This window comes from Carcharhinus amblyrhynchos, chromosome 14 (genome assembly GCF_965287045.1).
Source record: "Carcharhinus amblyrhynchos chromosome 14, sCarAmb.v2.hapA, whole genome shotgun sequence".
Classification (NCBI taxonomy): Eukaryota; Metazoa; Chordata; class Chondrichthyes; order Carcharhiniformes; family Carcharhinidae; genus Carcharhinus; species Carcharhinus amblyrhynchos.
In genome coordinates this window covers 58,616,954-58,643,972 of record NC_137337.1, presented here as the reverse complement: position 1 = coordinate 58,643,972, position 27,019 = coordinate 58,616,954, and the positions used below count along the sequence as shown (strand labels likewise).

Sequence of the window (27,019 nt, the reverse complement as noted above, 5' to 3'; positions counted from 1 at the left end):
CTGTTCTTGCGTGAGCAGATTTCTAAACTCTGGCAGCATTAAACATTGATGAGGTTCTTTCAGGTCATGGAACTCGTGATGGAGGAAGAAACGAAGAGAAGTTGATTTATGGGCGGCTAATCAGACAGGCACAAGCCAGTTGAATGTTCACAATAGCTGCAGTTCTTTTATTGTGGCATTGTTTCAGGCAGCATCAGACTTCTTGAAAATCTGGTTATGCTGCAAGTGCCACCTTCTGTACACTGACACTCCATTTGAAGTTGTATTGTGGAACTAGTGCCATCCTATTTTGTACTGTGGCACTACTGTCAAAGAGGAGTTTGCCTCCACTATCATTGCTGCACTACAAATGCAGTAACAATGACTACCTTAGAAGTTGGGTTGTCAGCTTATCTTCTGTAAAATGGAAAATAATGCATTCTGAGGCATTTGAAGAAATATCTGAAGTATGCAAACGAAAGTTTGTTTTTCACATATGCAGTTAACTAAAATTGAAAACTCTTGCATCAACCTTCTGTGGTTGTGAAATCACAGCACAGAACGTGGCTATTCAGCTCATCTGCCTGTGCCACACCTTTGAAAGATCCACCATCTACTGTTTGCACAAAGGCTTGCAAATGTCTCAGTCAAAGTATATATCCTATTCCTAGAGTGTTATGAATCTTTGGAATTTTCTATTGCAAAGGTCTGTTGGTGCTCAATGATGAAGTATGTTCAGCAGAGATAATTTGAGTTTTGGGCATTAAGAAAATCAAGGACTATGGAGATAGGATGCGAAGATGAAGTTGATCTTAATTAATGGAGCTGCAGGTTTGAGGGGCCTCCAGCTCCTGTTTCCTTATGTTCCTTATTGAAAGTTATTACTGAATTTTTTTCCACCACCTTTCAGACAGCACATTCCAGATCACAGTAAGCTGTTGCATTTTTAAAAAATTCTCATCTGTCACTTGAATTTTAAGATATTTTGCAATATTTTAAATCTTTTTTTTGCTTCAGAAATGGAAGTTAAAAAGAGACGGAGCGTGGAACAAGAGAGGGTGTAACAACTGAGCATCTAACATGATTCCTTTCTCTCTCCTTAGTCACACACGATTTTGCTAGTTCAGCCCACCAAAAGGCCAGAAGGGAGAACATATGCTGACTATGAATCTGTAAATGAATGTATGGAAGGTGAGTCCTGCTCCCTTGCTTTGTGTTCATGCCTAGGTTACAAGAACATGCATTTTGTATAGTGCCTTTCACAATGTCAGGATGTGCCAAAGCATTTTACAACTAATGCAGTACTTTTGAAGTCAGTGCCTTCTTTATTGTAATGTGGGAAACAGAGCAGCAGCCAATTCTCACACTGCAAGATCCCACAAACTACAATGAGTTAGTGAACAAATAATTTGGTTTTACTGATGGTTGAGGAATACGTATTGGCTAAAACACCTAGAACTCTCATGCTCTTGTTTGATTAATGTCTTGTGATCCTTTGCATACACCTAAGAGAACAGACATTTTCTAGCATCTCGTAAGAAAGACAGTGCCTCCAACTATGCAACACTCCTTTGGTACTCATTATGTGGAGATGTTGGCGTTGGATTGGGATGGGCACAATAAGAAGTCTCCGAAAGCTCATGATTCCAAATAAACCTGTTGGACTTTAACCTGGTGTTGGTACATGTTAGCCTAGAGCTTCCTTCTGTTGAAGTCTCTGAAGTGGACTTGAACCCACAACCTTCTCACTTGAAGGTGAGAGTGCTAGGACTGAGCCACAGCTAACACTGAAGGAGAACCTGTTATTTCAACTTATATTGAACATTTGCTGTGCCTTCTTTTTCAAACCTCATCCTCCCTATCATTATTAAATGTTAAATTAAGGCTCTGTCTGCTCTCTCAGCCAGACGTAAAAATATTTCATTCAATTCAAAGATCAGAGGAGATCTCCACAGTGTCCTAATTTTTACCTCAGGGACTCCTTGACCTCAATAATTGTTTTTAAAGTGTTGAATTAAAACAGTTCATTCTGTACAAACAAATTGAACATTTTGAACTATTTTGAAGCTTGTTGCCTTTCTTTCTTGTTTACAATACAATTCATGGTTCATTGTCTTGGCTAACTTTCTCCCTTAGTCAGAAAATGGCAGTGAGCAATATTTTTAATGCTTTGAATTTATATATAAGTATACGAATTAGGAACAAAAGTAGGCATTCAGTCCTCTGAGCTGGTTTCACTATTTGATGAGATTATAGCTGATCTGAATATTGCCTCTACTTTCCTGTCCACTCCCTGTATCCTTTGACTCTCCTGTCAGTAAAGAATCACAGAACTGAAACGTTAACTGTCTCTCTCCCCACAGATGCTGAAGACCTGCTGGGTTTTTTCAACATGTTCTGTTTTTATTTAGGATACATGTGTGCAATTTTAGGCTGAATAACACTAGAAAAAGTTACACAGCAAATTATTTTTTAATGGGAAGGTGGGGAATAGCTATTCCATAGGAATTGCCACATTTTGAGGTTTCAGCAGATATATATAGTGAGATATATTTTGTACTGGAGAAAGCATTTGATATTCCTAGTTTCTCTAAATATATACCTTACTTATTTTGTTCAAGAATCAACCATGATTTAATGAAAGGTGGAGCAAGCTTGAAGGGCCGAGTGGTCTACTCCTGCTCCTAATTTGTATGTTCTTATCTACCTCAACCTTTAAAAATATTCAATGATCCTACCTCCAAAGTTTTCTTGGAAAGTGAATTCATCAGACTAATGACCCTCTGAAATAAAAATTTCTCCTCATTTCAGTTTTAAATGGGAAACCACTTCATTTTAATCATATCAGTTCCCCTTGATGTGCAATCACTTTATTGCCAAAAACATTTCATAACTTGTATTTTTTTTACTCTGTGCTTAAAGTTACAAAGCCAGTTCTCAGAGTTGACCCAGCAAACCCAAGTCCATTCCTTGCTTGCTGCAAAAAACAAATTCAAACTCCAACCGAATCCAATTCAAGGTCCCCATAAGAGAGACAAAACAAGATCCAAGCCAACAAGAGAAGGCATTGAACTTCATCTTGGGTTTGATCTGACACTTGATCTTAGCTAAACAAACCTGCTAAACAAGGTCCCCATAAGAGAGACAAAACAAGATCCGAGCCAACAAGAGAAGGCATTGAACTTCATCTTGGGTTTGATCTGACACTTGATCTTAGCTAAACAAACCTGCTAAACAAACCAAACAGCTTGTCCTGAATTAGCAGGTTAAGATTTAGAGCAGTGCGGTTGAATTTTATACCTATGCTGCATAATGTAATTGGGTGAATCGTGAAAAATCTGAAATGCATTGCGATCGGAAGGCTGTGTATTTGGTGATTAGATGACGAGTGCTCATCATAAATGATTACAGCTTATGAAATGGGAGGAATATATTAGCATTTACGCAAGAAAATACAAATAAATGAGTCATTTTTTGGATCACAGACTTTAACTAGTAGAGTACCAGTGGCCTGGCACTGCAGCCTCTGGTAAATGACTTGGATGAGGTGTAAAATAAGTAATATATCCAGGTTTGCTGATGGGAAAAGCAAGCTGTAAGGAGGACGTAGGAGTTGCAAAGACTGGGAAAGTGGGTGATGGGATAAAATATGGAAAATGGAAAATTATCTAGCTTCATGTACTGGAAAAGTAGAACCTTTTTAAAAGTAAGAGTCTGTTAAATATTATTTATCAATGAGCTTCCCTCTGTCGTAAGGAGGATATTTGCTGATGACTGCATAGTGTTCTGTTCCATTCGCCAGATACTAATCTGATAGTGAGGCTATATGCAGCAAGATTTGGACACCCTCAGTCTTGGACTGATAAGTGGCAAGTAACGTATGTGCCACACAATTGCATGTCAATGACCATCTCCATCAAGAGAGAATCTCTCCAAACTGACCTACCAAAATCTGTCAACAAGGCACAAGCCAGGAGAGTGATGGAATACTCTCCAAATGCCTGGATGAGTGCAGCTCCAGTATCAGTCAAGAACCTCTTTACCATCCAAGGCAAAGCAGCCCACTTGATTAGCACACCATCCACCATCTTTTAACATTCAATCACTCTACCACTGCTGCACAGTGGCAGCAGTGTCTAACATCTACAAGATATACAGCAGTACCTCACCAAGTCTCTTTCAACAACACCTTCCAAACTCCTGACCTCTACAGGGGCAGCAGATGTATGGAAACACCATCATTTGCAGATTCCTCTTCAAGCTGAATGTCACTCTGACTTGGAATTATATCGTCACTCAGTCAAATACCTGAAACTTCCTTCTTAAGTAGGCCTTCTTATGTAATGTGGGTACTCGCACCAAATGAACTACAGCATTTCAAGAAGATGGTTCACCACCACCTTCTCAAAGCCAATTATCCCTTAGCCAGTGACTATCACATCCTGTGTGGGGTGGGGGGGACACGGTTATTGAAAGGAATTGTGAAAGCAGATAGGATCTTCAGCCTTTATTACCAGGTGGTTAGAGTAAGATTAGGGAAATATTGTTGTAATTGTAAATGGCTTTGGTGAGAGCACACCTGGAGAACGGTCTACAGCTTTGGCCTCCATTTGTAAGAGTGAATATGCTTGCGTTAGAGCGGCACCAATAGAGGTTCACTAGATTGATTCTTGAATTGAGAGTGTGAGAAACACAGCTCACAGTTAAACAATTTAGTCAAGTCAAGTTCTGAAGGAGCAAGATTTTATTTGTCGTTCTTGCAAGACCGGGTGTCTAGTCAAAATAGGCACACCTTACATAGATTTGCAGCACATTTTATACTGTTTTTCAAACATTGTGATGGCTTGTATTGTGTTATTCCCCCTTATTTGGCTGTTAACCTTGTTAACTTTAAACACTGTAAATGGCTTGTATTGTGTCATTCCTTCAATTAACACTCTCTCAACTCCCATTTTGCGCTTAATCTCATCACTGTGGTTATCTGTTTCGTGTAACCTAGTTAACTGTCTGTCATGTGCCTCCCCCTTTCTGTATGCTGCTGAACTCGTCCATCACTGCTGATTGTACTGTTGGCTCTTGCAGCCTTAAAAATTACACTACTTCTCACAAGAGGGATGTACCATAAGGGGAGATAGAATAGGTCTATATTCTCTGAAATTTAGAAGAATGTGAGATGTATAAAATTCTTAGTGGGATTAAGAGAACGGAGGCTGAAGAGCTTAGAACTCCCTCCAAGTGATACTCCATCCTGACCTGGAATTATATTGCCATTCCTTCACTGTCACTGGGTTAATATTCTGGAACTCCTTTCCTAACAGCCCTATGGGTGCACCTACACCACCATTGGCTCAAGAAAGCAGTTCACCACTACATTCTCGAGGGCAATTAGAGATGAGCAATAAATGCTGACTTTGCCAGCAATGCCCACGTACGAATGAAAAAAAAACTAGGGGCAGGTCTTGGGTTAAGGGGTCAGCCATTCAGAACTCATGAGAGATTTCGTCATTCAAAGGATTGTGAATGGTAGGCGTTCTCTACCCAAGAGAGCTGTGGATGCTCAAGTCAATGAACAGATTCAAGAGATTTTTTGATTTGAAGGGAGTCGAAGGATATAGGATGGAAAAGTGGGTTGACCCAAAAATTTAGCTACAATTTTGATGAATGGCAGAGCGGGTTCAAGAGGATATATAGACTACTCTTCCTATTTCTTACATCCTTATGTTGTTGGTGTGTTGCCTGATAACATTTGGGATCTGAATACCAGAAATTAATTGCAAATGGAGAAAACTAGGAAAAGAAGATAAATTCTTTCAGTAGCTGTGGAATATTCAAGCACTCATGATCCAGATTCAGACAGCATTCCCTCACTGCAGTTCACAGAATATTTTGGGAATCCAACTCTAAATGCTGCTCAAACTTGGATTAACAGAGGTAAAACTCTTCAGCGTGGATTTGTTCCTGCATTGACACCACATTGTATCCTGGTCAATATTTATCCTACAACGAACTTCTAAAACAGATTACAAGAACACAATAGGGGAATTGATGGCCTAGTGATATTATTGCTAGACTATTAATCTCAGCTAATGTTCTGGGGATCCAGGTTCAAATCCTGCCACAGCAGATGGTGAAATTTGAATTCAATAAAAAATATCTGGAATTAATAGTCTACTGGTGACCATCAAACCTTTGTCGATTGTCGGAAAAATCCATCTGATTCACTAATGCCCTTTTAGAGAAGGAAAGCTGCCATCCTTGTCTGGTCTGGCCTACATGTGACTCCAGAGCCACAGCAATGTGGTTCACTGTCAACTGCTTTCAGGTAACAAAGGATGGGCAAAAAATACTGTAAGAAATCTCACAATACCAGCTTAAAGCCCAACAGGTTTATTTGGCAGCACTAGCTTTCAGAGAGAGACTCAGGCTCCTCCAATAAATACTGGCCAGCCAGCAATGCCCATGTCCCATTCAATGCCCGTGAATGAGTTTAAAAAAAAAACTGCTCAAATCCTGAAATAAACAGAAAACACTGGAAATACAGCAGGTCTGGTAGCACCTACGAAAAGAGGATCAATGTTTCCGGTTAAAGGCCCTTTGTCATAACTGGAAAAATTAAGAAATGTCAGTATTTATTCTCCACCTGAAGCTTTTCTCACGTTGCTTCATCTCACACTATCAACATAGCCTTCTGTTCTCTTTTCCCATGTGTTTATCTATCTATCCACTTAAATGTATTTATGCAATTCACCTCAAATATTCCATGTAGTAGTGACTGATGGGTAAAGAAGTGCCCCCTAAACTCCTTATTGGATTTATTAGTGTCTCTTATATTTATGCCTCTAGTTTTGGTCTCTTCCATAAGTGAAGACATCCTTTCTGCACCTCTCCATTAAACCTTTCATAATTGTAGTAACCCCTGCTAGGACACCACCTCATCAAGAGCAGAAACCGAAAACCATCAAGCTTGATTAGTGTTGCACATACTGGGGTTTGCATGTATTGTGTGGAGTTTGCACATCTTCCCTGTGTGTGCATGGATTTCCTCTGGGTGCTTTGGTTTCCTCCCACAGTCCAAAGATGTGTGGGTTAGGTGGATTGGCCATGTTAAATTCCTCCTTAGTGTTAGGGGGATTATCTAGAGTAAATACGTGGGGTTATGGGAATAGGGCCTGGGTGGGATTGTGGTCAGCGCAGACTCGATAGGTTGAATGGCCTCCTTCTGCTTTGTAGGGATTGTATGAAAGAAAGACATCATTATTTCATAAAACTCAGTCAATGCACTTATAGCTTTTGTCACCCCTTTTCAAAGAGTCTATGTACACATGATGGGGTGAATGGCCTCCTACAATGCTGTTTGATCCTGGGATCAAAGGATCCCCTTTGTCAAGGAAAGGTCATGCCTGACAAATCTGTTAGAATCCTTTGAGGAGGTAACAAGGAAGTTAGATAAAGGAGAGCCAGCGGATGTGATTTATTTAGACTTCCAGAAGGCCTTTGACAAGATGCCGTATAGAAGATTATTAAACAAGTTAAGCGCCCATGATGTTATGGTTAAGATCCTGGCATGGATGGAGGATTGGTTGAATGGCAGATGGCAGAGCATGGTGATAAAGGAGTCTTTCTCATGATGGCAGCCAGTGATTAGTTATGTGCCTCGAGTCAGTGCTTGGACCACAAATTTTCACAATATACATTAACGATTTGGAGGAAGGAACTGAAGGCACTGTTGCTAAGTTTGCAGATGATATAAAGATATGTAAAGGGACAGGTAGTATTGAGGAAGCAGGGGGGCTGCAGAAGGACTTGGACAGTTTAGGGGAGTGGAAAAAGAAATGACAGATGGAATACAATGTGGAAAAGTGTGAGGCTATGCACTTTGGGAGGAAGAACGGAGGCATAGACTGTTTTCTAAATGGGAAAATGCTTATGAAATCAGAAACACAAAGGTACTTGGGAGTCATTGTTCAAGATTCTCTTAAGGTTAACGTGCAGGTTTATTTGACAGGAAGGCAAATGCAATGTTAGCATTCATGTCAAGAGGACTGAAATACTAGAGCAGGGATATACTTCTGAAGCTGTATAAGGCTGTGGTCAGACCCTATTTGGAGTTCTGTGAGCAGTTTTGGACCCCATATCTAAGGAAAGATGTGCTGGCCTTGGAAAGGATCGAGAGGAGGTTCACAAGAATGATTCATGGAATGAAGAGTTTGTCGTATGTGGAAGTCTGGGTCTGTATTCGTTGGAGTTTAGAAGGATGAGGTGGGATCTTATTGAAACTTAAAGATTATTGTGAGGCCTGGACAGAATGGCTGTGGAGAGGATGTTTCTACTAGTAGGAAGAACTAGAACCAGAGGGCACAACCTCAGGCTAAAGGGATGCTCCTTTAAAACAGAGATGAGGAGGAATTTCTTCAGCCAGAGAGTGGTGAATCTTGGAACTCATTGCTGCAGAAGGCTGTGGAGGCCAGGTCATCGACTGCCTTTAAGTCAGAGATAGATAGATAGATAGGTTCTTGATTGAAAGGGGATCGGGCGTTATGGGGAAAAGGCAGGAGAATGGAGATGAGAAAAATATCAGCCATGATTGAAAGGCAGGGCAGACTCAATGGGCCGAGTAGTTTAATTCTTCCTCTATGTCTTATGTACTATGCTTTTGAAATGCATTAGTATTTTACAACACACTTCTTAAATACGTAGTCATAATTCTGTAGAGTCATAGAGACTTACAGCATGGAAACAGGCCCTTCAGCCAACTTGTCCATGCTGTCCAGCTTTTACTAAACTTGGCCCATATCACTCTATACTCATTATAAACTATATATTATACACATCGAACATACAGCACGGAAACAAGCCATTTGCCTCATCCAGCCCATTCTGGCATTTATGGTTCACCCAACATTCCTCTCACTCATCAGGGTAATCCTCTGTTCCCTTCTCCCTCATTAGCTTCTTTAACTTCCCCTTTGAATATACTATTCTCCTGAATTACTTCCTGTGGTAGTGATATCGATCTCTCACCACTCTTTGGGTAATAGAATTTGTTCTGAATTTCCTATTCTATCCCCTGGCAAATTGCTTATAATAACTTATAGTGTTGCTCTTCCACACAAGTGAAAACACTCCTCTGTGTTTACTCCATCAAAACTTCTTTTAATTTTAAAGACAGCTGTTAGGTCACCCCTCACTCTCTTTCTGACACCAAAGAAACCCAGCTTATCCATCCTTTCCTGGTGCAGATGACCTCACAACTCTTGTATCACACTTGTAGATTTTTTTTTGCATCCTCTACAGTGCCTTAAGGCTGCGTGATACCAGCCTTAGAGCGTTGAAATTCTAGGGATTCTGAAAAGAAGAGAAAAGTGTAGAAGAATGTTGCTCTGGCTACAGTGATCTAGTGACATAGAAGGGGCAGCACGGTGGCATAGTGGTTAGCATTGCTGCCTCACAGCGCTAGGGTCCTAGGTTCAATTGCAGCCTTGAGACACTGTGGAGTTTGCACGTTCTCCACATTGGGTTGGACTTGTGTGAAGTTTGCACATTTGTCCCCATGTGCGGCACGGTAGCACAGTGGTTAGCACTGTTGCTTCACAGCTCCAGGGTCCCTGGGTGTCTGCGTGAGTTTCCTCCGGGTACTCCGGTTTCCTCCCACAGTCCAAAGATGTGCAGGCTAGGTTGATTGGCCATGCTAAGAAATTGCCCCTTAGTGTCCAGGGTAGCGGAGGTTCAAGGGATTAGTGTGTACGATATATAAAGATATAAGAACATAAGAAATAGGAGCAGGAGTAGGCCATCTAGCCCTTCGAGCCTGCCCCGCCATTCAATAAGATCATGGCTGATCTGAAGTGGCTCAGTTCCACTTTCCCGCTTTCTCCCCATAACCCTTAATTCCCTTGCCTACCAAAAACCTATCTACCCGCGTCTTAAATATATTTAGCGAGGTAGCCTCCACCACTTCAACAGGCAGAGAATTCCAGAGATTCACCACCCTTTGAGTGAAGAAGTCCCTCCTCAGCTCTGTTCTAAACTGCCCCCCCTTTATCTTGAGGCTGTGCCCTCTAGTCCTGCTGTCCTTTCTGAGCGGGAAGAACCTCTCCACCTCTACCCTATCCATCCCTTTCATCATCTTATATGTCTCAATAAGATCCCCCCTCATCCTTCTAAACTCTAACAAGTACAAACCCAGTCTATTCAGCCTCTCTTCATAGCTCAACCCCCTCAACTCCGGTATCAGCCTAGTGAACCTCCTCTGCACTCCCTCCAAGGCCAAAATACCCTTGCACAAGTGCGGCGACCAAAACTGCACACAGTACTCCAGCTGCAGCCTCACCAGTGCCCTGTACGGTTGCAGCAAGACCTCCCTACTTTTATATTCTATCCCCCTCGCTATGAAGGCCAGCATCCCATTTGCCTTCCTGACCACCTGCTGCACCTGCAGGCTGGGTTTTTGCGACTCATGCACAAGGTCCCCCAGGTCCCTCTGCACCATAGCGTGCTGCAGCTTTTCGCCCTGTAAGTAGTAGTCCTTCCTACTATTATTCCTACCAAAGTGGATAACCTCACACTTGCCAACATTGTATTCCATCTGCTAGGTCCTCGCCCACTCGCTCAGCCTATCTAGATCCCTCTGCAGACTTTCTACACCCTCCGCACAATTTGCTGTTCCACTTATCTTTGTGGGGATATGGGGATAAGGCCTGGGTGGGATTGTGTTTGGTGCAGACTTGATGGGCCGAAGGGCCTGTTTCTGTACTGTAGGGTTCTATGATGTCTGCATGGGTTTCCTCCAGGTGTTCCAGTTTCCTCCCACAATCCAAAGATGTGCGGTTTAGATTGTTTGGCCATGCATAATTGCCTGTTAGTATCAGAGGGATTACTGTTGGTATGGGCTCGATGGACTGAATGGTCTCCTGACTGGGATTTGATTCACTGAAGCTCTGCTGCAATTTCTCAATTGTAGCCTGAGTCGTGTAGTACCCATGATGTGCACTTGCAACTATGTGGAGTGTGCACCTACCATGATTAAAAACATAGAACAGATAAAGAGCCCTGCAAAATCCACATGTACACACACCCATGGCCTGGCAGACCACTCCCATAGGTGCAAAGAGGCTGAGGGTGGGAGTTTTTGATTTTCCTGGCACAGGTTATATTGCTGCTTCAAGTCTGTGATGTCAGAATGAAGACTGGGCTATCAGACATAACTCTTGGCCAGCAACTTCATTTTGATTCTCCCGGGTGGTCATTATATAATTCCGTGAATATTGCAAATTGCCCTAGGTGCAGAACAATTACTCAGGACCCCCAAAGAATGATCCCATCCCCAACACTAAGCTCAGACTTCTTAATAAGGAAAGGTTTCATTTCTTTGAAGTGTCGTCCTTGGAATCCACCTTGGAGGATTGTGTGCCTTGTTTTGGTTAAAGTTGGATCTTTTTGAGTCCAGGCTTGAATTTGCCAAAAAGTTCATGGTCATCACAATCTCTGCCAATGCTGATAAAAGAGCCAGGCTTTTGGCAACGGGAGGCAACTCAGTGTGTTGGATGGTGTTCCAGAAAATATTCATTGACTGCCAGTAACAAGGCCCAGTGCTGTATCCAAGCAGAGGTAATGGGGATATTTTTCTTGTCCTCTTTGAATAGGCCCAATAAGGGTTTTTGGTCTGTAACTATATAAAAAAAAATCAACCATAGATGTATCTGTCAAACTAACCCTTCCTTCTCAATTTGGGAATATCTTCTCTCTGCATCCATAAGGATCTGGGAGGCATATTCGATGCGTTTTTTTGTCCCATCTTTCCAGTGATGTGACTGTACCAAGTTTGTATGGGAAAGCATCACAGGTTAACATATGTTCTTTCTTAGGGTCGAAATGGGCCAGGAAGTTAGATGACACTAATTGATGTTTAACTTCAGAAGCAGCCTTTGCGTGTAGAGCTTCCCAGGTCCATGTTTAGTATTTCTGTAGTCGGGCAAGCAAGGGGACCAGCTTGGAAACCAAATTCAGGGTAAATTTTCTACAATAATTGACTAATCCCAGGAAGGACTTTAACTCCATATTGTTTACCATAGGGCTGGTGCTTCCTTGATGAGCCTTATCTTGTCTTCTACTGGATGTAACCTCTAGCCATCTACTTGCTGGGCTAAATAGTTTAATTTAGTCACTTGTGAAGCACTTCACCTCTTCTGGTGAACTTCTGCTCTGGAAAATCTCTGCAAGCCTTCTGTTCTGAAGATGTCATGTAAGTATACTGCTATCTTAGGTAGCCCTTTTAGGAAGTTATCCATAATTCTTTGAAAGATGGCGTACGCTGATGAGACCCTCAAAAGGCAAATGGGTATACTTATAAAGTCCCTTATCTGTGTTGATCATCACATATTTCGGGAGGACTTGTCCAATTCAAGCTGAAGATAGTATGGTTCATATCAAACTTGGAGAATGTCTTGCCACATGTTAACTTAGCATATAAATCTTCACTCCAGAGCATTGGATACCTTCTGAGTTTGGTGATCCGATTGACTGGTAGTTTCTAGTGCCCACAAAGACAAACTGATTTGTTATGCATGAGAACTGAGGCTATGAGCGTGGCGTATTCTGCAAATTGCACAGCCTTATTATATCCAAGGAAGTAGGTGAGATCCTAAATGAATACTTTGTATCAGTATTCACAATGGAGAGGCACACGTTGACTGGTAGTGTCTCAGAGGGATGTGTAGACCCATTAGAAATTGCAGTTACAAGGGAGGAAGTGTTGGGTGTTTTAGGAAGCATTAAGGTAGACAAATCCCCAGGGCCAGATGGCATCTGTCCTAGATTACTAAGAGAGTCAAGAGATGAAATTGCTGGGCCTCTAACAGAAATCTTTGTTTCTTCATTGAACACAGGTGACGTCCCAGAGAATTGGAGGATAGCAAATGTGGTCCCATTATTTAAGAAGGGTAGCAAGGATAACCCGGGTAATTATAGGCCAGTAAGGTTGACTCCGTGGTAGGAAAATTGTTGGAGAAGATACTTAGGATTTATATACATTTAGAACTCAATAGTCTCATTACCGATAGACAACATGGTTTTGTATAAGGGAGGTCATGCTGTACGAATTTGGTTGAGTTTTTTGAGGAGGTGACAAAAATGATTGACGAGGGAAGGGCCATGGCGGTTGTCTATATGGATTTTAGTAAAGCATTTGACAAGGTCCCTCATGGCAGACTGGTGCAAAAGGTTAAATCTCACGGGATCAAAGGTGAACTAGCTAGTTGGGTACAGAACTGTTAGAAGTTCTTGGTCATAGAAGACAGCGGGTAGCAGTGGAGGGGTCTTAGTGGTGTTCCACAGGGCTCTGTGCTGGGACCTCTGCTGTTTGTGATATATGTAAATGATTTGGAAGAAGATGCAGCTGGTCTGATTAGTAAGTTTGCAGACAACACAAAGATCGCTGAAGTTGCAGATCATAATGAACATTGTCAGAGACTACAGCAAGATATAGATAGGCTGGAAAATTCAGCAGAGAAATGGCAGATGGAATTTAATCCAGATAAATGCAAAGTGATTCATTTTGGTAAATCTAATGCAGAGGAGAGCTATACAATAAATGGCAGAACCATCAGGAGTATGGACACACAGAGGGATCTGGGTGTGCAAGTCCACGGATCCTGAAAGGTGGCAGCACAGGTGGAAAAGGTGGTGAAGAAGGTATATAGCATGCTTGCCTTTATTGGATGAGGCATAGAGTATAAAAGTCGACATGTGATGTTGCAGTTATATAGAACGTTGGATAGGCTATATTTGGAATACTGTGTCCAGTTCTGGTCACCACACTACCGGGAGGACATGGAGGCTTTGGAGAGAGTGCAGAAAAGGTTTACCAGGATGTTGCCTGGTATAGGGGGGTATTCGCTATGAGGTGAGATTGAGTTGTTCTCCCTGGAAAGATGGAGATTGAGGAGTGACCTAATAGAAGTTTATAAAATTATGAAGGGCATAGATAGGGTGAACAGTTGGAAGCTTTTTCCCAGGTCAGAAATGACAAACACAAGGGGTCACAAGTTCAAGGTAAGGGGGGCAGAGTTCAATATGGATATGTGGGGGATATATTTTACACAGAGGGTGGTGGGGGCCTGGAATGCAGTACCAAGTAAGGTGGTTGAGGCAGACACACTTGGATCATTTAAGACTTATTTAGATAGCAACATGAACAGACTGTGAATAGAGGGATACAAACGGATGGTCTAGTTAAGAACATATGATTGGTGCAGGCTTGAAGGGCCAAAGGGCTTGTTCCTCTGCTGTATTGTTCTTTGTTCAAGCCATTAAGGAGCTTAGGAATGTGGCCAAGCTCGGGTTATTCTTGCGTTTGATAAACTATTGTGGAAAGTTTTTGCCAGACCTGTATACAGTGTTGGCTCCTCTGTACTTACTTCTGCACAAAGAAACCAAATGGAAGTGAGAGTCCACACAGAAGAAGGCTTTCGAGGGTATGAAAACTCTGCTACAATCAGCTAATCTGTTAGTCCATTTTGATCCAGACAGTGAACTTATCCTGTTGTGTTGCCGCACCCTATGTTGTGGGGGTACTACTTTCTTATTTAATGGAGGACAGGTCTGAAAAATCCATCATTTTTGCGTCTAGGACCCAGACAAAGGCTGAAAAAGGATATTCACAGTTGGACGAAGAGGTCCTAGCTGTCATTTTACGGTAAAAAGTTTCCATAAGTATCACTGTTGTTTGTTGACTATACGTACTGATCGAAAGCCATTGATGAGTCTGATGACTTACAGTGAGTCAAAATGCAACTAGTTTGGCAGGGGATTGGGAATCAAAACAAAGGCAAATTAACCGAAGGGGAACCAAAGAGTAGGGCCAGTAGAACTCAGAGAAAGATCAGGCAAGGTGTGGTCGCTAATCAGAGTGGTTCTGGTAGATTGAACTGAATTTGTTTCAATGTGAGAAGTGTAACAGGTAAGGCAGATGAACTTAGAGCTTGGATTAGTACTTGGAACTATGATGTTGTTGCGATTACAGAGACTTGGTTAAGGGAAGGACAGGATTGGCAGCTTAACGTTCCAGGATACAGATGTTTCAGGCAGGATATAAAAGGGGTAGGGGGGAGTTGTACTAGTCAAGGAGAATATCACAGCTATATTGCAAGAGGACACCTCAAGAGGGCTCATACAGCAAGGCAATATGGGTAGAGCTCAGGAATAGGAAGGCTGTAATCACAATGTTTGGGGGTTTACTATAGGCTGCCCAACAGCCAGCAGGAGATAGAGGAACAGAGGTGTAGGCAGATTTTGGTAAAAGAAACAGGGTTGTTGTTATTGTGGGAAATTTTAACTTCCCCTATGTTGACTGGGAGTCACTTAGTGCTGGGGGTGTGGATGGGGCAGAGTTTTTAAGGAGCATCCAGGAGGGCGTCTTGAAACAGTACGTAAGTAGCCCAACGAGGGAAGGGGCCATACTTCGCCTAGTATTGGGGAATTACATCGGCCATGTGGTCGACGTTTCAGTGGGGGGAGCAGCTCCGGAATAGTGACAATTCAGTAAGCTCTAAAGTACTGACGGATAAAGATTAAGTGTAGTCCTCAAGTGAAGGTGCTGAATTGGGACAAGGCTAATTTCCACAATATTAGGCAAGAACTGAAACATGTACATTGTGGGCAGATGTTTGAAGACAAATACAACACCTGGCAGCTTTCAAGTGTAATTTGATAGGAATTCAGGACCAGCATATTCCTGTAAGGATGAAGGATAAAAATGGCATGTTTTGGGAACCTTGATAACGAGAGATATTGTGAGCCTAGTCAAAGAGAAAAAGGAAGCATTTGTCAAAGCTAGGAGGCTGGGAACACACAAAGCAAGTGTGGAATACCAGGAAAGTAGAAAGAAACTTAAGCAAGGGGTAAAGAGGGCTAAAAGGGGTTACAAGAAGTAATTGGCCAGCAGGATTAAGGAAAATCCGAAGGCTTTTTATACATATATAAAGAGCAAGAGGGTAGCCAGGGAGAAGATTGGCCCATTCAAGGACAGGGGAGTGAATCTATGCGTGGAGCCAGAGAAAATGGGCGAGATATTAAATGAGTACTTTGCATCAGTATTCACCAAAGAGAAGGACTTGGTGGATGATGGGTCTGGGACAGGGTATATAGATAGTTTAAGTCAAACTATCAGAAAGGAGGTGGTATTGGGTTTCTTGAGAAACGTTAAGATAGACAAGTCCCCAGGGCCTGATGGGATGTACCCCAGAATACTGTAGAGAGGCAAGGGAGGAAATTGTTGGGGTCTTGAGAGAAATCTTTGTATCCTCAGTGACTGCAGGGGAGGTCCCAGAGAACTGGAGAATAGCCAGTGTTGTTCCTTTGTTTAAGAAGGAGAGCAAGAATAATCCAGGTAATTAAAGGCCGGTGAGCCTTACGTCAGTGATAGGGAAATTATTGGAGAGGATTCTTCGACACAGGATTTACTCCCACTTGGAAATAAGTGGACCTATTAACAAGAGGCAACATGGTTTTGTGAAAGGGAGGTCGTGTCTCACTAACTTGATCAAGTTTTTCAAGGAAGTGACAAAGATGATTGAGGGTAGGGCAGTGGATGTTGTCTACATGGACTTCAGTAATGCTTTTGAAAAGGTTCCACATGGCAGACTTGTGTAGAAGGTGAAATCACATGGGATCAGAGGTGAGCTGGCAAGGTGGATACAGAACTGGCTTGGCTATAGAAAACAGAGGGTAGCAGTGGAAGAGTATGTTTCTGAATGGAGGGCTGTGACAAGTGGCATTCTTCAGGGATCAGTGCTGGGACCTTTGCTGTTTGTAATATATAAATGATTTGGAGGAAAATGTAACTGGTTTGATTAGTAAGTTTGCGGATGGCATAAAGATTAGTGGATTTGCTGATAGCGATGAGGACCATCAGAGGATACAGCAGGATATAGATCAGTTGGAGACTTGAGCAGAGAGGGCAGATGGAGTTTAATCGGACAAATGTCAGGTAATGCATTTTGGAAGCATAGGAAATATACAGTAAATGGCAGAACCCTTAAGAGTAGTGATAGGCAGAGAGATCTGAGTGTACAGGTACACCGATCACTGAAAATGGCAACGCAGGTGGAGAAGGTAGTCAAGAAGGCATATGGCGTGTTTGCTTTCATCAGCCTGGGCATTGAGTTTAAAAATTGGCAAGTCATGTTGCAGCTTTATAGAACCTTAGTTAGGCCGCACTTGGAATATAGTGTTCAATTCTGGTCGCCACACTACCAGAAGGATGTGGAGGCTTTGGAGATGGTACAGAAATGATTTGCCAGGATGCTGCCTGGTATGGAGGGCATTAGCAATGAGGAGAGGTTGTTGAAACTTGGTTTGTTCTCACTGGAACGTCGGAGGTTGAGGGATGACCCTTTAAAAGTCTACAAGATTATGAGGGCATGGACAGAGTGGATAATCAGAAGCTTTTTCCCAGGATGGAAGAGTCAATTACTAGGGGGCATAGATTTAAGATGCGAGGGGCAATGTTTATAGGAGATGTATGAGGCAATTTTTAAAAAAGGGTGGTGGATGTCTGGAATTCACTGCTGGGAGAGGTAATGGAAGCAGATATAATAGTGACATTTAAGAGCGTCATGACAAATACATGAATCGGATGGGAATGGAGGGATAGGGTCCCCAGAAGCGTAAGGGGTTTTAGTTCAATCCGGCAGCATGGTCGGTGCTGGCTTGGAGGACCGAAGGGCTTGTTTCTGTGCTGTAATTTTCTTTGCTCTCTTTGTGTTCATCCCATGACCTCAGTAAGAATACAGCGCTGGATGCTTACATTGTCAGCTTATCAGTACAATATTGTATACAAAGCAGGGAAAAACAACACAAATGGGGACACATTGTTGTCTCCTTTTATCGGATTTGCCAACCAAGATATTGTATCCTCCCAAGACAATTTTATTACTTGAGACTTGCACGTTCTCCAGTAAGTGCAAAGCAGATTAAGTGTTGGATGTATAGAGATCTTATTCTGGTACAACTTAGAAGATTTCTGATTCAAGGAAGGCCAACTGTCGTAGAAGATAATGAATTGAAACCTTATGTGGAGGGTAGAGGTCAGTTAAATATGCAGAATGGATGCATACTGTGGGGTTCAGGTGTGGTCGTTTCACCCTCTAGTCATTTGCAAGTCATGAATGAAATTCATGAGGCTCAACCAGGTACTCTAGAATGAAGTGTCTAGCCAGGTCATGTGTTTGGTGGCCTAATATGGATCTGGACTTGGAGAACAAGGTAAAATCTTATTCTGCTCATCATATAAGCCAGAAGATGGTGCCATCAGCACCAATTCATCCTTCGGAGTGGCCTGAGAGGCCATGGTCCAGTCTGCATCTGGACTTTGTGGGATCTTTCATGAACCACATGTTTTTGGTTGATGTAGATGTGCATTTGAAATGATTGGAAGTGCATATCATGAGTAATATTATAGCTGCTGTGACAATTGAGAAGCTACATCAAAGTTTTCCAACTCACGTTCTATAACAGATTCGCTTGTTTTGTTTAACAGCACTATGTTTGCAGGTGAATTATTTCAGGAATTCATGTAAAAGCATAGAATACTTTATGTGCATATTGCACTATTTTATCTGCCTTCAAATGGTTTGACAGAGTGAGTGGTTCAAGTTCTGAATTGAAGAGAATGGTGGGTGATACTTTAAGAATAAAGCTCTCAAGACTTTTATTGCTGCATCATATTGCACCACAACCCACCACCGAGTCTCTCCAGTGGAATAATTGCTAGGTCCAGGTCTCAGAACAAAAGTGGGCAGGAGACGAGAGAAGCAGAAGGAGGGATACAACTACCATGTCGCAGAGAGGCAGTTCAAACTGGATGATCAGGTCCACATCAGGCATTTTGGTAGTAACCAGAGGTGGTTACTGGCAATAATTTTAAACCAAAGTGTCTTGGGTTGTGGACGTTAGCCAGGAAGTTGTTCCTGAGGTCCAAGCTTTGCCAGTTGACTCTGCTGGGGGAGTGAAGAGGAATGCTCTAGATCCACCAATACAAGATTCAGCAGTATTAAATTGATCACAATGCAACTGCAAAGCTCCTGTCAGCCTTTCTTATAGTTAAGTCATTACTTTGTATTTCTATCCTGATGTGGGAAGAAGTGTTACAGAGTCTCATTTGAATACAGACTTCACTTATCAGCCTTTCCTCTTGTGTAATTGTTTCACTGGCATCTGTTGAAAGTTCTGAGGATGTACAGGTTTTGGAGTGGTTTTTGGTCTGCAAGGGAGTGTTCTGCAAACAAGACCTGTTTTACCAGTTGCTCCTGTTTTCATAGTTCTGCTGAGTTATTGTTATCATTGAACTTTTTTATTTCTTTATGTAAAGATCATTCTTTAAACAGCACATTTGACTACCTTATTTGTGACCTCAAGTTATCACAATCAGGAATTCAGGCCTAGAACAGTATGCAAGAAATGATAATGAAGGGAATTTGATCATGACTGTGGGCTATGAAGACCTGTCATTTTTGTTGTACAGTAGGTCAATAAGTGCTTAGTGAGGTTCTGTGTCAAACAGCACAGTATTAAATGATTCTCATTGTCATTGGCTTTTGCTGCTGAGATTCCATTTTGTCCCTTGGCTGTTTTTGAATGCAAAACTAGGTGAGTGTGGTCCAATCCAGGGACGCATACAAAATAGGAGCAGAAATCAACCCTCGAGCTGCTCCACCATTCAATATGATGATGATTGATCTGTTTTCAGTTCCACATTCCCATCTACCCCCGACAATTCCTGATTCTCTTGCCTAACAAGAATCTGTCGACTTCTAACTTAAAAAATTCTGTAATGCCGCTTCCACCAGCTTCTGAGGTGGAATTCCAAAGTCATAGAGGTACACGGCATGGAAACAGGCCCTTTGGCCTAACTTATCCATGCCACCTTTTTTTAAAAACCCCTAAACTAATCTCACTTACATTTGGCCCAAATCCTCCTATACCCACCTTACCCATGTAACTGTTTAAATGGTTTTTAAAAGACAAAATTGTACCTGCCTCTACTACTACCTCTGGCAGCTTGTTCCAGACACTCACCGCCCTCGGTGTGAAAAAAACTGCCCCTCTGGACACTTTTGTATCTCTCCCCTCTCACCTTTAAACCTATGCCCTCTAGTTTTAGATTCCGCTACCTTTGGGAAAAGATGTTGACTATCTAACTGATCTGAGCCCCTCATTATTTTATAGATCTCTATAAGATCACCCTCACCCTCCTATCCAGCCTCTCCTTATAACTCAAACCATCAAGTCCTAGTAGCATCCTAGTAAATCTTTTCTACACTCTCTCTACTTTAATAATATCTTTTCTATAATAGGATGACCAGATCTACACACAGTATTCCAAGTGTGGCCTTACCAATATCTTGTACAACTTCAACAAGACATCCCAACTCCTGTATTCAATGTTCTGACCGATAAAACCAAGCATGCCAAATGCCTTCTTCACTATGTCCACTTGTGACTCCACTATGAATGTGTACCCCAGGATCTCTTTATTCTGTTACTCTCCCCAATGTCCTACCATTAACTGACTAAGTCCTGCCTTGGTTCAATCTACCAAAATGCATCACCTTGCATTTGTCTAAATTTAACTCCATCTGTTATTCGTCAGCCCAAAGGCCCAATTGATCAAGATCTCATTGTAATCAGAGAGAACTTTCTTCACTGTCCACTATGCCTCCGATCTTGGTGTCATCTGCAAACTTACTAAGCATGCCTCCTATATTCTCATCCAAATCATTAATATAAATGACAAATAACAATGTACCCAGCACTGATCCCTGAGGCACACTGCTGGTCACAGGCCTCCAGTTTGAAAAACGACCCTCTACAACCACCCTAAGCCAATTTTGTATCCATTTAGATACCTCATCTTGGATCCCGTGAGATTTAACTTTTTGCAACAACCTACCGTGCAGTACCTTGTCAAAGGCCTTGCTAAAGTCCATGTAGACAACATCAACTGCATTGCTCTCATCTACCTTCTTAGTTACCGCTTCAAAAAACTCAATCAAATTTGTAAGACATGATTTTTCCACTCAAAGCCATGCTGATTGTCCCTAATCAGTCCTTGCGACTTTAAATGCCTGTAGATTCTGTCTCTCAAAATACCTTCTAACAACTTACCCACCACACATGTGAGGCTCACTGGCCTGTAGTTCCCAGGCTTTTCCCAGCAGCCCTTTTTAAACAAAGGCACAACATTTGCCACTCTCCAATCTTCAGGCACTTCACCTGCGATTATCGACGATTCAAAAATCGCACAACCCTCTTAGAATCACAAGATTTTTATAGTAATTGATATACACTTGCAGCTATAAGATAAATAAGGAGGTCACATTTACTTAGAAAACAAGAATGTAAATGGTAGAGAAGCCAAAGGGATCTGGGAATTCAAATACATACGCCACTAAAAGTTACTAGTTAATAAGGCCGTTTTAAAAACAAGCAAAACAAAACACCAGGAATTTTTTCTAGAGGGATAGAATTTGGAGTATTGTTCTTACCTCTGGTAGCCTATCGATGAGCTGGAGAGAGTTTAAAAAGGCATCTGTGAGGGTGATACCAACATTGCATGGTTGTTGCTATCAGGAAAGGATAAATAGGCTAGGTTGAGATAACGTACGAGTGATCCTAAAATTATGAAAGGTTTTGAAAAGAATGTTTCCACCTGAGGTTATCAAAGTAAACGCTCACTAATAAATCAAATTAGGAATTTGAGAGAAATCCCTTTAGTGGAGTGTGAGAATGTAAAGCTTGCTACCATGAGGAATAGTTGAGCAGAACAACACAGATGTATTTCAGTAGATGCTGGATAAGGAGGAGAATAGAGAAGGTTTGTGCTGATGGGAAAGGATGAGAATAGGCTCGACTGGAGTGTAAATGGCTCAAAGGACTAGTTAGGTTAGAGCGGCCTGTTTCTTTGCTGACTATTTGATGTACAAAATTAGAATTGTGTATTTATGAAGAGTGCTGGAAAATATAACACATTTGAAGACTGAAGCCATTCAGCCCATCATGTGCCTCCTTGAAAACTATCCAATCCACTGGCACACGGATGAAAAAATCTGCAGCCAGTCATTCAACTCATTTGAGTCCATCCTTGCCCAATGCCTGGTGGGCAGTACCAAGGTGCCTCTTGGGCATGGACACTTTGCCCCATGGGCAGTGCCAGGGGATGCAGGCTGACACTACCAGGGTGCCCCCTCTCCTCCCACTGCCCGATCCCCTGAGTCACGATTGCTTCCACCTCCCCGCCCCCCCGCCCTTTACTCCCCGAAAATGAGGAGCTACTGTAATCCCTGCTAGAGTGAAATCCTCTGGTGGGGTGGGAGAGGCTAGCAGGCCCGGAGAATTCAGCCCCAGGCCGCTAATTGCATTAAAATTAGACGTAAATAAAGATTTAAGTGACTTGCCTGTCTTCCTGCCAGTTTCTAGCGCAGATCCGATGACACCGGAAATTCGGCACTGGGAGATGCCTATGCAGAGGGAACGCATGCACAAATCACGTGTATGCCTGGCCGCAAGAATCTCCCGCCCTGCTGCACCGGAAAATTAGCGTGACAGGATGGGAGAATCCTAACCCCTGTCTCCATCTGTCTTCCTCTATCTGTCTGTGTGTGTCTCTCTCTCTCTCTCTCTCTCACATTCTGTTTGTATATCGCTCTTTTGTCTTTTTCTGCTCCTATCCCCCTTTTTCATTTCCCTCTTTTCTCATGTTTGTCCCCTCCACCCCACGCTGATCATTGCCATCTGCAGAGTTCCAGTTCCCCACCAATCACTCCCAGGACTCATTAACAACATTCAAATGATGTCATTACTATTTAAATCGACTCGCACCCTTTCTCAGCACAAAGCTGATTTTGCCGGCAGAACAGGGCTGGTAAGACCAGGTGCAGCAAGAAACTAGGCGCAAACCCTACTTTTCACCTCTCACCCAATCTAACCACCTGACCTTGCTACATGACAGGCAGAAGAGGTTATGAAAGCTGTCTCCCTGGTATGCACGATCTTTGGTGCTGTCTCTCAGTCTGACTCTCTGTCTCAATCTCTTGCTCTGTCTCTTTGTCGCACTTTCTCACTCTGGTGCACTCCCTCGCCCCCCACACCATCTGGCGTGCTCCCTCAATCCCACCCTCTGGCACGCTCCCTCGTTCTCATCCCCTGAAAAGGTCATAGGATGAAGAGAAGATTCTTGAGAATAGTTCCCGGGATGAGTTACATGAATAGATTGGTGAATCTGAGGCTGTTCTCCTTTAAGAGGGGAAAGTTAAGAGGATATTTGATAGAGGCGCTCAAAATCATGAGGTGTCTGGAATGAATAGATCAGGAAAAACCTTATTTGAAAACCAGAGCTCACAGATTTAATGTAATTGGCAAAAGAGAAAGGATGAGTGAGTGTAACGGATTGAGTTGCTCTTGCACATACAAGACTGCACAAATAGCCCCCACTGTGCTGTCACCATTCTGTGATTCAGTGAATTGCAAAATAATGCAGATGCTGGAAATCTCAAATTAAACCATTCTGGTAAAACCTGTGTCAGAAGAAGCAATTATTATTTCAGATCCATGACTGCCTCAGAACTATAAGAAATTTTCATTTTTGTAACAAGTAATATGGCAGGGAAAGCAGTGGGTGATTTTCAAATATCTTTAGGGCAGGGTATTATGATTCTGTGATTAGGAGTTGAGCTAGAATTGAGCTAAGGGAGTAACAGCAATTTGAGGAAATGAGTGCCAGTGTTTGTAATACTTGGAGTAATGGCTCATTAGCAGGTTTGTAACACTAGTTTGGATGTCATTAATCTCATTCAGTGTTCCCTAACTGAATATTATGGTCAGTGACAAAGTGCAGAGAAAGTGGGGCTGATTAACCTTTAATCGTACTGATATAGCAGTGTCCAAAAATTAATCCATATCTGTATACTAACACGTTCATGTTTTTGATGCTTGTCCATCCTATATGATCCCTGTTTTATTTAGATAATTGTTTCGAAACTTGTAAAATGATTTGATACAGTGCTATTACAGTCTGAATTCAAACAAATGTATTTTTAAAAGTTCAGGATGCCATCTACACCTTGAAGCCTTTTCTTCGCACGTGCTCACCAACCTGCAACATTGTCTGCTCTGGGACTGAGATGCCATGCTGGCTCGGAGAGGGGGATAACTTGCTGGCACAGAGGGGGAAGAGTTTTTTTCAGATGAAAACATTGCACTATAAAAGTGTAATCCTCCCTGTTCTTGGCTTCCCCCATATTTATTAGGTGTCTGTAAGATGTATGAAGAGCATTTGAAGCGTATGAACCCAAACAGCCCATCAATCACCTACGACATTAGCCAGCTTTTTGATTTCATCGACGATTTGGCTGATCTCAGTTGCCTTGTGTGAGTATAAACCTCTTGATTGGTGGCTCAACTGAACTACTGAATAATATTCTCAAAGGGGTTGCAAAATGTGCTGCCTTTCCTTGTGGAGTAGCTCTTAATTGGTTTGCCTAACCTTTAATTGATAAACGTGAATGATGCTGTGAATATGAAACCAGTCTGATATACAGGGCTATGATATAAACAGCCACTGGGTGGCGCGCACACACTGCTGGGTGATGCTACAGTTCGAGTGAATGAAACAATCCATTCAGCCCAACAGCTTCATGCTGGTGTTCAGGCTCCCTCAAGTCTCCTCTTGCCCTATTTCAAATAATTTCTCCTTTGGTGCATTCATGTTCTTCATTTCAACCACTTTGTTTTTTTTAAAATTTACAGCTATAAATTTACATGCTGTTTTGTTTAAAGAATGTGCAATCACGCTGTATCCCAAAGATTGTTAAAATTAACTCTGTTTGAAGGTTTCAATAGCCAACTGGCACTGACCCATACTTATACACTGCAAATTCCAGCATATGCTGCACACTACTTGAAAATAAATTAAAAGCTGTGCGTAACTATGATCCAGAGGCAATGCTGTTTTGTGAGGTTACAAGCAGGATGACACTAGAATAGTGAAACACCCTGTGTTTTGTGATTCTAGTATATTTCTCTCTCAAAACTGGCAAAGCTTTACTTTTGAAATGAACACCAGTTGGCACATTCCGCCCAGGTGATATTGAACCTTGGAGAAGCTGCTTTAACAAATCTGTGCTCTGAAGCAGAGTCAACGGCTGAGATGTTATTAGTCAACATTTACATAGCATCTTTAATGGGGTAAAATGTCCCAAGTTGTTTCACAGGAATGTTATCAGATCCAATTTGACACTGAACCACATAAGGAGGCTTAAGACAGAGAAAACGATTGGGTTTTAAGAAGCATCTTAAAGGAGGAGAGGGAGAGGCAGTGATCAAGGGGATCGAGGCAGTGATCGAGGGACAGAATTCCAAAGATGAAGGTCTAGACCAATAGTTCTGAACATCCTTTGGTTTTAGCACCCCGTTTCAAATGAATTAGTAATCATAGATTTACACTAATAATGATCATGATAAGAAACTGTTGCATGTAAGAAGTGTTTAATAATGTCTTTAAGTCAACAGCTTTTTACTTAGATTTTAGAGATGGCTGTACCTAAATGCAGAGTGTCTCTATTCTTCTGCTCTCTGCTCCTCCATGAGACAATCAATCCACTCTATGCTGCATGGCTGGGGGCCACACTCCAATTCCACCTCCCAGCTCACCAGAAACCACTCCGTGGTCCCTAGTTAGAGAACCTCTGATCTGGACAGCTGAAGACATGACTGACACAATGGGAGTCAGGGCAATGGGAGTCACAAAAGGCCAGAATTGGAGGAATACAGGGATGTCTGAGAATTGTAGAGCTGGAGGAAGTCACAGACATTGGCAGGGTTTGCAGCCTCTTCCTCAAGGCTGCCTTGCTTTTCTAATGGTGTAAATGTGACCATTCCCATTGTCCAAGTGGCTGTGGTTGAGTGAGTGCTCTGACAATGAGTGGCAAACGCCTTTGCAAATTTTGGAAAGCAGTTTTGCTCAGTTATTTTTGGAAACTATTCTAATCTTGTAAAGACTAAAAATAAACTCTGTTGAACAGCAACAACTTTTATTTCTATATCACATTTAACATAAGGAAGTGCCACCTTTACTACTTTTTGTTGAATATTTTTAACTAATGATTGCTGATAACAGGGAGAATGTGATCTGCAGAGATTCTCTCCCTATCATCACTGAAGCATTGAGCTTCCAGGTATGTATGCTCTTTAGTTTTAAGCTCACACCATTAAAAGTGCTCTTATGGAAAAAATATTTTCCACAAGAGTTTTAGTTTACAAAGTACAGATATTGTAACATTATATACCTCCAGTGATTGCTCTTGAGTTTTCCATTTTCCAATTAATCAGGCCTTCGTGTAGTCAATGCAATTCTTTTGAATTTAATTACCAAATCCTTTCAACCAACCCCTGATCACACTGCTGGCCTCTAAAATACTATTTTCTCCATTTAAGGCCACGCAGGAGTTTACTTGTGCTCTTCACTAGATCCTGTAGCTGCTGCCAATTCCCATCCCATTTGCAAGAGTGCTGGCTCTACGTCTTGTATATTTACATCTGTTCACTAAGGCCCCGCTAATGAGCCACTTCCTGTAGAAACTAAACTGAATACTGCATTTTACAATCCACAAGAGAAAGAACATAAGCTAAGTTTCAAGGGCCTTCATTTACTCAACATTTTGTGTAGAATTCATTAATTTGTTGCATTGGATGGCAGTTCAGAAAGGGCACATTGTGTGGATAAGAATTTCTTTGTGCTGTTTGTGGTCCTAGATAAGAAGAAACTATTGTCACTGGCAAGAGTGTTGACAACTAGGGACACCAACTTGAGATAATTGACTAAAGAACCAATGGGAAGATGAAAGAAGTTTTTAATGCTTTGTTGTGATCTGGATCTCACTGCCTTGAACAAAGATAGAACCAAATTCAATAGTAATTTTCTAAAGGCGATTAGATAAATGTTTAAAAGAAAAGAAATTGCAGGGCCGTGGGAGTGGGACAAATCAGA

At 42.0% G+C, this 27,019-nt stretch overlaps 1 protein-coding gene across 2 annotated transcripts in view; it reads left to right on the top strand.

The window, feature by feature from the left end:
• LOC145352707 (enhancer of rudimentary homolog) overlaps window positions 1-27,019 on the top strand; it is a 49,544-nt gene that overhangs the window by 7,405 nt on the left and 15,120 nt on the right. For both annotated transcript variants that reach the window (XM_080202951.1, XM_080202952.1), the window contains 2 exons: window positions 1,083-1,170; window positions 24,282-24,402. In XM_080202951.1, coding sequence (XP_080059077.1) covers window positions 1,083-1,170; window positions 24,282-24,402 — 209 coding nt within the window. The remainder of the gene's footprint in view (window positions 1-1,082; window positions 1,171-24,281; window positions 24,403-27,019) is intronic.